The 12,200-nt window shown below is 44.2% G+C and overlaps 1 protein-coding gene and 1 long non-coding RNA gene across 4 annotated transcripts in view; one reads left to right on the plus strand and one right to left on the minus strand.

Moving 5' to 3' along the window:
• Window positions 1–9,180, minus strand: part of PIGB (phosphatidylinositol glycan anchor biosynthesis class B) — a 55,612-nt gene extending 46,432 nt beyond the window's left edge. For both annotated transcript variants that reach the window (XM_085895078.1, XM_085895077.1), the window contains exons 1-6: window positions 8,941–9,180; window positions 7,113–7,263; window positions 4,214–4,331; window positions 1,721–1,825; window positions 1,487–1,617; window positions 1,265–1,399 (exon numbers count right to left, since the gene is read on the minus strand). In XM_085895078.1, coding sequence (XP_085751204.1) covers window positions 1,265–1,399; window positions 1,487–1,617; window positions 1,721–1,825; window positions 4,214–4,331; window positions 7,113–7,263; window positions 8,941–8,992 — 692 coding nt within the window. In that variant the 5' untranslated portion in view covers window positions 8,993–9,180. The remainder of the gene's footprint in view (window positions 1–1,264; window positions 1,400–1,486; window positions 1,618–1,720; window positions 1,826–4,213; window positions 4,332–7,112; window positions 7,264–8,940) is intronic.
• LOC147020062 (uncharacterized) overlaps window positions 1–12,200 on the plus strand; it is a 29,522-nt gene that overhangs the window by 11,223 nt on the left and 6,099 nt on the right. For both annotated transcript variants that reach the window (XR_015061634.1, XR_015061635.1), the window contains exon 2: window positions 7,068–7,228. This is a non-coding gene — a long non-coding RNA (uncharacterized LOC147020062). The remainder of the gene's footprint in view (window positions 1–7,067; window positions 7,229–12,200) is intronic.

A 12,200-nucleotide genomic window follows, 5' to 3' on the forward strand; every position in this document is an offset into this window, starting at 1 on the left:
TTTACATTATTGAATTACGAATAGGATTTAGTCTAACCAGTTGTTATTGCCAAGTCTTCCTTCGATGTCCTCCCGATCATCATTGCCATTTTTCTCTGCTTGTCCTGCTTCGGGCTCGAACTGGTAAGGCCGTATTTCATTTCCAGCTGCCTGAACTTCACCTCCCGTGACTACGTTATCCGACAATTCTCCATCTGATTCAGACCAAAATCCTTCATTTCTCTCACTCACTGTCGCTACCAGACAAATCAAAGTCCATGTCATCCATTATTCAAAACAAAATGTTTGATTTTTTTAAAGCAGAAATGAACGAAGCGTTTGAGTCGACCAATCGAATATGGATTTGTTTGAGTCGTTGCCGGGGAGTCGACCACCAACCGAGTAATTTGCGTGCAGTCTTTGTTGTTCTGGAGATGACGTCATGTGGGTTACGCCCCTTTCAGTAGATTTCGGCAGAATTTTTAGGGGCGTTCCCGAAGAGGTTTTTTTTTTTTTAATTTTACATTTTACAGAAGGAGTATTGTGAAAAAATATCGTCAGATCTGAAATCACGATGAAAAACTCCTGTAGGACATATATAAATGAAATTTCAGTACTTTTGGGTGTCATGGGACCTTTAATGCTCCACCCTGACAAGATACAGCTTTTAATCTCCACCCATGCTAAAAGGATGGATGTTGACAACTTTGCACCATGCCGAGAGCACAGCTTTTGGCCATTTTTCCTGCGTGATGGACACATGGCCCTGGAACTTTCTTCTCTGCTTGAGACCGTAGGCGGCGAACACAGAACGCAAGACTGATTCATACTGCAGCCATGAAAGCCGATAACGAACTGTCATTCCACTTTACCGGTGCGTACTCTGTGTCTCATCTCCCCCTTGTGGTGTTTTAATGTGCATGGATGGGCTAAACCGCAGATAAGAAGATTCGCCGCCGTTCTTTCTTGTTCGTTTTTTTTTTTTTTTTTCTTCTTCGTTATAATGGTCGATTCATCGGGTGCCAATCCTTTCATATGCTCGATAATTCGCTGCTTATCCTTCACTATGGTCTCGATCATTGAACGATTGAGGTCCAAAGAACTATGACAGCCTCAGGAGTTGGTAAGTTAGGACATCTAACTGCATTTATTTTAATGGGACTTCGTTCGTAAGTACAGGAGTTCACAAGTCGGGGGGGCTCTCTGTGTGTATATATTTTACCTATGGCAAACAACACGGCCTCATGTACCAATATATAAACCCTACTTAGGTTCAGGTCCCTACCCGTAGAGCAGAAAAAGACCAAGACCATCCATCCAGCGCCTTCCAAGCAGCCAAAGATGCCTGCAAATTAACGGGATCCAGGGCAGGATGGCTGTGGGTCTAATAAGAATGGAAAGTACCACCGGAAAACAGTACCTGCAACAGAGATCCACGAGTCATGTGTACGTTCCTGCCCCTGTTAATGTTCTCACAGTTGACCAAATAATGGGGATAATGACCCACCATCCATGTCTGAGTGACCCCTTCCAAGGATAAAGGGGCAGAGCAATACAGAGGAGTGCCCACTCCACACTGTTAGCGAGTGTCCTAGTGGCACAGTACCAGGTAAACCAAGATGAGAGCTGCGCTGCCAGCTGGTAAAACACAAATCGAAGGACAACCAATGCAGCAAGGATTCGATAATAAAACGTTTACTTCTTAAATGCATGATACCATGCTGCCAGCAATTTCACTTACCACCCATGAAGCATCTCTGGGACCAAAGAGATTTCGAGCCGTCTGGTAGACTGACCAATCGGCTGCAGCCGCGAGCGCTGCTTGAAAAACCCTTGGTGCCCAAATCTGTTGGAGACATCATCAAAGTAATGCTTCGAAGTCGAGGATTTTAACTCTCGTGAAAGAACATAAAAAGAGACAAATTTTAAAGCTCATTGGGAAAAATTTCACAATCCATGGATAATCTATTACTAAAACGGTGTGTGCGTGTGTGTGTGTGTGTGTGTGTGTGTGTGTGTGTGTGTGTGTGTGTGTGTGTGTGTGTGTGTGTGTGTGTGTGTGTGTGTGTGTGTGTGTGTGTGTGTGTGTGTGTGTGTGTGTGTGTGAGACCAGGATATCTCAAAAAGTTTGGGATGGCTTTGGTGGACATGTTGTGTGTGTGTGTCACAATGCCGAATCTTTTCAATTTTGCTGAAGATCAGGATACAGGTCCTATAATTTCTGAGTGATTCTTCACCATTGAGAGATCGGGCCAAAAACGATATATAGCACGAAATCTCAAAAAACTGTGGACGGATTCGGACGAAATTTGGTGGACAGGTTGGGTGTGTGACAAGGAAGAATCAAATTGATTTTGGTGAAGATCCGGATCTGGATCCAGATACTATAATCGTTTTTAATTTCAAAAGCGATTCTTCCCCATTAAAGCATGAGTCACATTTGCTCTCCGGCTAGGATACGGCGGCCGTACCCCCCCCCCCCAAATTGACAGAAACGTGCGGCGGCAGCAGAGTTTCTGTGGTGGCCTCAGGGTGGCCCTACGCCGTATGGCTATCTTTTACAGGTCGTAGGGGTCTCCGTGGAATTAAAACGCGGAGTTATAACTTTTTTCATTTCTAGGTTGGCCGTAGAAATTCGACAAGCCGTAGCCATGACGTAGATGTGTTCCACGTCGACCGTACGTAGGGCGTACAGTGGGCTTGTGTTATTCGTGCGTTTTCCATAGGCTCTTATCAATGAAAAATGAATTTTGCCAACCCCCAAAAAATTATGGCGGCCGCACTATTTCCACGTTTGCCTTAAGGCCCCCCTGTGGTCGCCTTGCGGGCACCTTGAGGCTACCTTGCGTCTGCCTTGAAAATTCTATGGCCGCCGCAGGGACGCCCTAAGGTCACCGTGCGACATCAAATCAAAGACTGTACGGCACCCCCACGTTTTCGGTCTCCACAATTTATAAATACCCCGTGCGGCTACCCGAAAAATAAAAACATATGTGATTGCTACATTGTGTGACCGTGGAAATACTGCGGCAGCCCTATAATTGCTAGTGGCCGTAGATTTTTTTAGACGCTACGGCCGCCGAGCCAAATGTGACTGAAGCATAAGAGAGAGGGTCAAAAATGATATAAAGGATGATATTTCAAAAAAGTTGTGGACGGTTTATGACAAAACAAGGTGGACAAGTTGATTAAGCGACAAGAACAAGCAGATTAGATCCTGGTTAAGGTCTGCATGTAAATCCAGCCCATCAATGGGATACAAAACGTAAATTGTTCAGCCTGGCGGAGGTATGCACTCCACCGAGTGCTGTTCTCGTTAAATATGGTTTCATGCAAAAGTGAAAGCAACCATTAAAATAATGTTTACATTGATAAACACAATACACAGAATGTTATATGTAATCCAATACAATTTTCAATCATTTTCACTCTTATTTTAAAAGAGGCAAAGTATTCTGGATGTGTGTTACTGCCCATGAAGCATCTCTGGGACCAATGAGATGTCTGGTCGACTGAACAATCTGCTGCAGCCTTCGATATACTATCTTAGGTAGGTCGAACACCACAGAATGAATTTTGATTTCCCTTAAAGATTTTTTTAACATCACTTGTCAAGCCAAGGCACTGTTTTATCACGGAGTCACATCAAGATTCATTTCTGCCGTCTATTCTCCAATATTGCTCCGTCTGATCTCTCATCCTCTGACCCTGCCTACCTACTGTCAGATGTACGCATTAGTCCAGTGATCGCCTCCTGGTTAAACTTCCAAAATCCAGGCTGACTGCCATATCAAATCTTTTATTCCTCATTTCTCACGTCTACGGAACAACCTTCCAGAGGCTGTTCGAGCTCACTCTTCCCTCCAGGACTTCAAGCAAAGACTGCATCACCATATCTTGTCATCCCGAATTCAAAGCAATGAACTTTATTGCCCCCATTATCCTTACTTGCTCGTTTCAGGGTTTCCTCCCCTCCTTCCTCTCCTCTTTTCCTGTTCGTTTATTCCCTTGAGGTTTGTCCCACTCTCAGTTTCTACCTTACTCTTCCATGAGCCTCACTCCGGTATTTAAATACATTTTTTAACCAGGGTCACACATAGATGGCACAAAAGCTTCTGGGTTCAGCCAGGAAAGTAAAGTGGACAGTTAAAAACAAACAAAAGAAAAGTGCAATAGTTTTGGATTACATAATAATTCATGATCAAATTATGAAACAAAGCAAACATCACAAAACCAGCGTGACTGCAGAGTCAAGATGTAGAATGGCGAGGGTATGGTAGAGAGCAGCAATGGCAATCGGGTAGAGCGAGCCACGGATTCCCACGCGCCATTCCCAGCTCAGATGCCCGCTGGTGGCTGCAGGTTAAGGGGCCTGATGCAATCACTGCACTGCACAATCAATGTGTCACGAGGGCTTTCAATTACAGTAGTAATGCAATTTCAACCAAACTATGTCAACAGATGCAATGATGGTTTGCACTGGGCTGTGGGTAACATTTAAACAAGTCACACATATTCTGAAAATTAGACATTCAATTCACAACCGGAGTACAAACGGCCATTACATGCTGTGGAAAATACAGCAATACCCTGATTTACATCATTTCGCAAATATATCATGATCACATAAATACCACGACCCAATTTTCATCACCTCAACTCGCACATGCGTCGCTTTAAAAGCCATAACTTTTATTTGAGCGTTTTCAAAACATACAAGACCGATAGGTAGGGGAGCATGTGCCGGAGCAGAGCGTCGCTGCGTCCACTTTCCACCGGTCCTCCTGCACAGGTACCGACAGCGTCACACAACATGATCCAGTGAATCCATGACTCCCCATGCCTGACCCAGACATCAACAAGGACCCTCTTCCAGTCAGTTGGGACGATGCCTGTGTTCCAGGCAGAGCACAGAACTGCATGCAACGACATGAGTACAGCATTTCCACCAGCCTTGAAAAGTTCAGCATGGATGCCACAGACCCCAGGAGCTTTACCCCATTTCAACTGGTTCACCGCAGCCTGTGTTTCCACTAACAAAGATGGATCACAGTTGATTGGAGTGTCAGCAATAGGGAGAGTAATACCCCTGACATCAAACTCATCAGCTTGTGCATCAGCCTAGAACAGCCACTCAAAGTAAATGGCCCAGCAAGTCTTCACTTCGGAGTCCTCTGTCAAGAACCCACCACCCTCTGCTCCAACTGCAGTACACCGAGGGACGGGCTTGGAGGAACACAATGCCTGAATTCCAGTGTAAGCAGAACGAGAATCACTTGACCACAAGTGATGCTCTACCTCTTCACAGATTCCAAGCATACAAGCCTCCTTGTTCACCCTACGTGCGCATTCAGTTTTACACAACACCGTGAACAGCTCAGCTCTGCCATTCAGCCTGGCCCTGCGACTGGTCAATAGTATCCAGTGTCCCGAGAGACAAAATTCTTCTTTGTCCTCCGGTGAGTTCCAAGACATCCAACGGCAACATCAAGGACGGTGGTCTTGAAGGCACTCCACAACTCTTCAGGATTCCCAAAAGCATCCAGACCCCCCAAATCTCCACTCATCCTGTTCGCAAACTACTCAGCTACCCTCTCATCATTGAGCTTGCCAACATCCAGCCTCGGCTGGGATGGTACCATTCTTCTGGATTTAAGGTGCAACTTCAGAGCTGCTACAACAAGCATGTGGTCAGTATTGAGGAACTGAGCACTCCAGTCGACCCTGCTGTTCTGGATCATCCTCCAGCGACCATCAACGAGCACATGGTCAATCTCCTTTGCCACACCGCCAGCGTTGGAATAGCAAGTCCAGTGATGAGCCTGTGGGCACTGAAACCATGAACCAGTCACCCTGAGCCCATGACTTCTTGCACAGTCAAGGAACTTAGTGCTATTCTGGTTTTCCTGTCTCACCTGGGGCACCGATCAACCAAAGACTCGGGCGTGGCATAGAATTCATCCTTCACGGTGAGATCACTCGCCTCAGTCGGAGCATATTCAGAGATCAGGGAAATGACACCCAAGGAGTGACGAATCCTTCGTCTTATAATACGTTCGTTGACCGGTGTTACCTCATTTATCATTGGTGTCAGCTTATTGGACAGAGCTACAGCAACTCCTTGGGTATGGTAACCATCAGAACGACCAGACCAATAGTCAGTGTAACCACCCACCATGATCTTGCCACAATCCGGTCTCCGAACCTCAGAGAGAGCTGCAATCCCGATGTCCAAACGCTTGAGCTCAGATGATAACAGAGACAGGTGATTATCCTTTCTTAGGGATAGGACATTCCAGGCACCCACCCGAAGGGACCGCCTCAGGTTAACCCAAGGAGAGCACCGTCTGGTAGACGGCACCTCAGCATCACTCTGACACACACACTACCGCAATCTGACCAGGGAAGGTTACCCTGTGGTTTTCCTCCTATCAAAGATTGGGGGTCCCGAAGGCTTTGCCCCAATCCCATCATCCGGTGAGCTGCCCTGCGGAGGGAAGCTGCACAGGCGGTACTCCCACGGAGTGGGTTTTCAGATTTTTTTGTGCGTTTTGCAGAGTGAAGGGTTTTACGGTGGCCGGAGTGCAAATCCTGTCACCAACCTCCTAATAAGAAGTAACCCAACTGCAGGAGGACATCTGCAGACACAATTGGGCACTAGATACGGATGGCCATTGGCTCACAAGAAGCTTGACAGGTTTTTTTTTTAATCCTGCTGGGTGTCTATGTAGACCCACCAGGCAGAATGCTACCAAATTTGGGTTCCAACATTAGGCAAGGGCTCAGAAAAAGCTCCGAGTCCAGCGGTCCTATTTTTATTTCATCCAGTATGAAACAAACTAAATTCTAGATAAAAGGAACGTGTGAAAGTTTACTCAAAATACGAGTACTTCGATAAACTCTTGCACACATTGTCACTACAAACTACAGATGAACGACTCAGCAGTTTCAGGTATAAAACGCTTTTCCACAGAAGGGAAATGTGCTTTCAGGGTCCGTCGTATACATATTACATACACAAATGGCAGAGATTTTTAAATTGTCCTCTTCAATTTCTCCAATCCAACTTTTCTCCGTAACCCATCCAGTGTCCCCCACTTTAACTCCACTCTTGGACGGCGAGGGAAGGATATCCAAAGGCAAGATGATGTGCCACTTCAAGGCTCTGCCAGTACTCGTCCGGCACAAAGCTGCTCTGGACCAGGAAACAGTTGCAGAGCCGAAACAACAACAGCCCAGCAGGTAGAAGGTAGGTCGGGCTCCTCTTCACCGTCTCGTCTTCACCTGTATCGCACAATGTAGATTGTACATGGTTTGAAAGGGAAACGTTATACCTGATACTGATAGCAACATGTAAACTCTATTATCTCACTTTATTCATTCATTCATGGACAGCACGTGGCTGCACTTTTGTATCATTACTCGGAGTACGGATGTCACACTGATGCAGTGCCCCCATGTCGTTTACACAGGAATTTGTAATTTGTTCCCGACCTTCCCACCCACACACTGATGCAGTGCCCCCATGTCGTTTACACAGGAATTTGTAATTTGTTACCGACCTTCCAACCCGCACACTGATGCAGTGCCCCCATGTCGTTTACACAGGAATTTGTAATTTGTTCCCGACCTTCCCACCCACACACTGATGCAGTGCCCCCATGTCGTTTACACAGGATTTGTAATTTGTTACCGACCTTCCAACCCGCACACTGATGCAGTGCCCCCATGTCGTTTACACAGGAATTTGTAATTTGTTCCCGACCTTCCCACCCACACACTGATGCAGTGCCCCCATGTCGTTTACACAGGAATTTGTAATTTGTTACCGACCTTCCAACCCGCACACTGATGCAGTGCCCCCATGTCGTTTACACAGGAATTTGTAATTTGTTCCCGACCTTCCCACCCACACACTGATGCAGTGCCCCCATGTCGTTTACACAGGATTTGTAATTTGTTACCGACCTTCCAACCCGCACACTGATGCAGTGCCCCCATGTCGTTTACACAGGAATTTGTAATTTGTTCCCGACCTTCCCACCCACACACTGATGCAGTGCCCCCATGTCGTTTACACAGGAATTTGTAATTTGTTACCGACCTTCCAACCCGCACACTGATGCAGTGCCCCCATGTCGTTTACACAGGAATTTGTAATTTGTTCCCGACCTTCCCACCCACACAATGATGCAGTGCCCCCATGTCGTTTACACAGGAATTTGTAATTTGTTACCGACCTTCCAACCCGCACACTGATGCAGTGCCCCCATGTCGTTTACACAGGAATTTGTAATTTGTTCCCGACCTTCCCACCCACACACTGATGCAGTGCCCCCATGTCGTTTACACAGGAATTTGTAATTTGTTACCGACCTTCCAACCCGCACACTGATGCAGTGCCCCCATGTCGTTTACACAGGAATTTGTAATTTGTTCCCGACCTTCCCACCCACACACTGATGCAGTGCCCCCATGTCGTTTACACAGGAATTTGTAATTTGTTACCGACCTTCCAACCCGCACACTGATGCAGTGCCCCCATGTCGTTTACACAGGAATTTGTAATGTGTTCCCGACCTTCCCACCTACACACTGATGCAGTGCCCCCATGTCGTTTACACAGGAATTTGTAATGTGTTCCCGACCTTCCCACCCACACACTGATGCAGTGCCCCCATGTCGTTTACACAGGAATTTGTAATTTGTTACCGACCTTCCCACCCGCACACTGATGCAGTGCCCCCATGTCGTTTACACAGGAATTTGTAATGTGTTCCCGACCTTCCCACCCACACACTGATGCAGTGCCCCCATGTCGTTTACACAGGAATTTGTAATGTGTTCCCGACCTTCCCACCCGAAACCGACATTCTTTCCACTGCTCACTCTGCCGCACACACCACGTCACTCAGCAGTTTTGAGCCTCCCTCCCCTCATTGTCCAAATGACAATACTCACCATTGTGGCGTAGACATTCCGACTCGTCGGGTGCATTTCGCCTTCTCGCCATTATTTGGACAATGAACGCCGTGCCGATTTCTTCTTCGGAGCTTCAACGCCTTTCTATTCGCACAGCAATTTAATCTTTTCACTAAATCAAAACTCCCAAAAATATACATATACATATACATATACATATATATATATATATATATATATATATATATATATATATATATATATACATCGAGATGTTGGTGCACATACTTTAGCATAAGTGAAGTCACAAATAAGTGAGGGACAGAACCAGCCGAGCACGTTATTCGTCGTGAGACACCCTCATTAACGGCGCTGATGCAATCATGTCATCCCCCCGTCATTAGCTGTAATATCTACGTTTTCTTTTTTACGAAATAGTATAGGCTGTGTGTGTGTGTGTGTGGGGGGGGTGTTTGTGTACATGACTCTTTCAGAGCATCACCCTATTTTTTTTTTGTTCGAGATGCCAAGACCTTCAAAAAAAGTTTGGGTAACACCTCCAGATCAAGTACATTTTCCCTGTAGGGTCCATCTTGGATTCGCAGTTGGCTTCCAGCAAAGTATAATTGAACCAAAATGCCCGTATTGGGTTGAGATGAAATAAATCATTAATATGGAATAGGCAAAGCCGAGAAGCGAACGTAGAATTCTTCTTACATTCGCTTCTGACTTTACCTATAACTTGTTCACAACTGTGTACTTGCCAACTATACCGTGGTACGTGTAAGCGCCGCACAGCTGATGATTTTGACGCAATTTCCGGTTACTTCGGCCTTGATTCGGGATCAGCGAACAAATAATGTAAATCACGATTAAAAAATATTTTTTGATGATGCGGGAGATATCTTTATTAAAATTAACTTTGGGAAAAAATAAATGAATAAATAAATAAATAAACGATCACTTCTGGTCAAGAATAAAATAAATTAAAAGTTCCAGAAAGAGTTTCAAAATCACTCCCGGTAATGTTAAATACAAAATAAACACTTCTTTTCATGAAAAAAATCACTTTCGGAAGTATAAAATTAACTTTGGGAAAAAAATAATTGAATAAATAAATAAACACTTCCGATCATGATCTCCCGGCATGCATCATTCCCCATGACAAAAACTGGAAACAAAACAAAAACGGAAGCAAAATGGTCATAGCCAACGACACGGATTCACAATTGCCAGGGTATTGTGTTGTTTTGTTGTTTCCTATTCTCTCATGTGCACGCGTTAAGTAGTATTCACAAGATAGAAATAAAACCCAATCGTGTTTATACACCGCACAGCGTTTAACAACAACCGGAAGCAAAAGGTCATAGCTAACGACACAGATTCCAAATAGCCAGGGGGATTGTGTTGTTGTTGTTGTTGTCGTTTCCTATTCTCTCACGTGCACGCGTTAAGTATGAAGCTCACTGCGTTCGCTATAAAATTTGGCCAAAAGTTTCATTATTAGGTTCTCTGAGCAATTCAATTTTCATATTCCACAATGGGACTATGTGTGATGACCACAGAGTTCATTGTAAACCAAAGTCACCCCTTCCCCCAAATGGCCACTTTTACTGCATTTCATCAAATGATGATATCTTCTTCTTCTTCTTTCGGCTGCTCCCGTTAGGGGTCGCCACAGCGGATCATCCATATGATCCGCATAGTGATTTTGGCAGATGTTTTACGCCGGATGCCCTTCCTGACGCAACCCTGGTCGCCTCTTACGACACAGGGATATGGTACACCTATTTTAACCGGGGCATACACCGGCCCAGTATACTGGTACTCATTTCGCCGACCTCGGAAGGATGGCAGGCTGAGTCAACCCCCTGGTGTATTAATTCAGTGGCCCAACTGGGCTTGAACTCAGGACCTTTTGGATCCCAAGCCGCTGCCCTCACCACTGCGCCAACACCAGGCTTATTCATCAAATGATGATATCTCCTCAACTAAATGGCGTGGGAAGTTGATTTTTTTTTGTACTAAATATAGGTTATTGACCCCAAGGAATTCATTGATAAAAATTTTTGTAGTTGATCTACTTGGCATAATTCCAAAATTGCTGCCAAAATATTGAAAAAAACTCATTGTAAACCAAAGTCACCCCTACCCCCAAATGGCTACTTTTATGGTATTTCATCAAATGATATCTACTCAACCAAATGGAATGGGAAGTTGATTTTTGATACTACATGTATATATAGGTTTTTGACCACAAGAAATTCATTGGTTACATTTTTGGAGTTGATCTACTTATTAATAATTCCAAAATTGCTGCCAAAATATTGAAAATTCGGAATGCAGAACAATATTCAAGATGAAACTCTAACTTAATATCCTTCCCACTCCCTCTCGCCTTTCTATTAAAACAAGTCAAAAGCAATATTAATTTAAGAATTTTAATGTTTACACATTGAAATAAGTTCTGGTTTATGCACAACCATTAATACAGTGGTGCACAATCTGCACATACATCAATACTATTAGTTACATACACATTGCTGCCAAATAGCTCAATATGTTCCTGACTTGTTGATATATTTTCTTGAATTATCACTCATTCAGCATTCAAGATAACTTGTTCTAAATGCTACATTACATATGCTACATACCGCAAGTACTAATATTATTACACACACTACATAATTTACTACATACTTACATGTACCTGGATAGTTTTCTAGAAAACTACAATAAACACACTGCATTCTAATACTAGTTACATGTACATTACTACAAACTAGCTCATAAAGTCCAGGTAAAATTGTTCTAATGTGTTGTTGATACATTTTCTTGAATTATCAGTCATCCAACATTCAAGATTTATAACATGTTCTAAGTACTATACTACCTACGCTACATACTGCTAGAACTAATATTGCCACATACACTACATAATACACATAAATCAACTGTAAGAATATAATGCAAAGCTCAAACAGTCATCTCCACATAAAGTTGCAGAATTCCCGAGAATCACATTAAGCAATTGGATTTTTGCAGTGGGATGGTTTTTTTTGCACTGACAGAATCTGCAACATCTGACCCCAGCCATCCTGCAAGAGCAAGTTGACCTAGCACACTTATCACAAGTACAGAATACAGACCAATGGGCAGGAAGGATTTTCCTCAATGTTACAGGTATTAGCTGACCCTGCTCACACTCATAGCCACAATCCTCTGGCTTCAGTGACTCAACAGTTTCAGGATCAGTATGGCTGTCCAAGGTATGCATGATAGTGTAAGCATTAAAGAAT

The sequence above is a fragment of the Eptatretus burgeri genome, chromosome 9 (genome assembly GCF_056783735.1).
Source record: "Eptatretus burgeri isolate ZD-2024b chromosome 9, Ebu_testis_v1, whole genome shotgun sequence".
NCBI classification, from domain to species: Eukaryota; Metazoa; Chordata; class Myxini; order Myxiniformes; family Myxinidae; genus Eptatretus; species Eptatretus burgeri.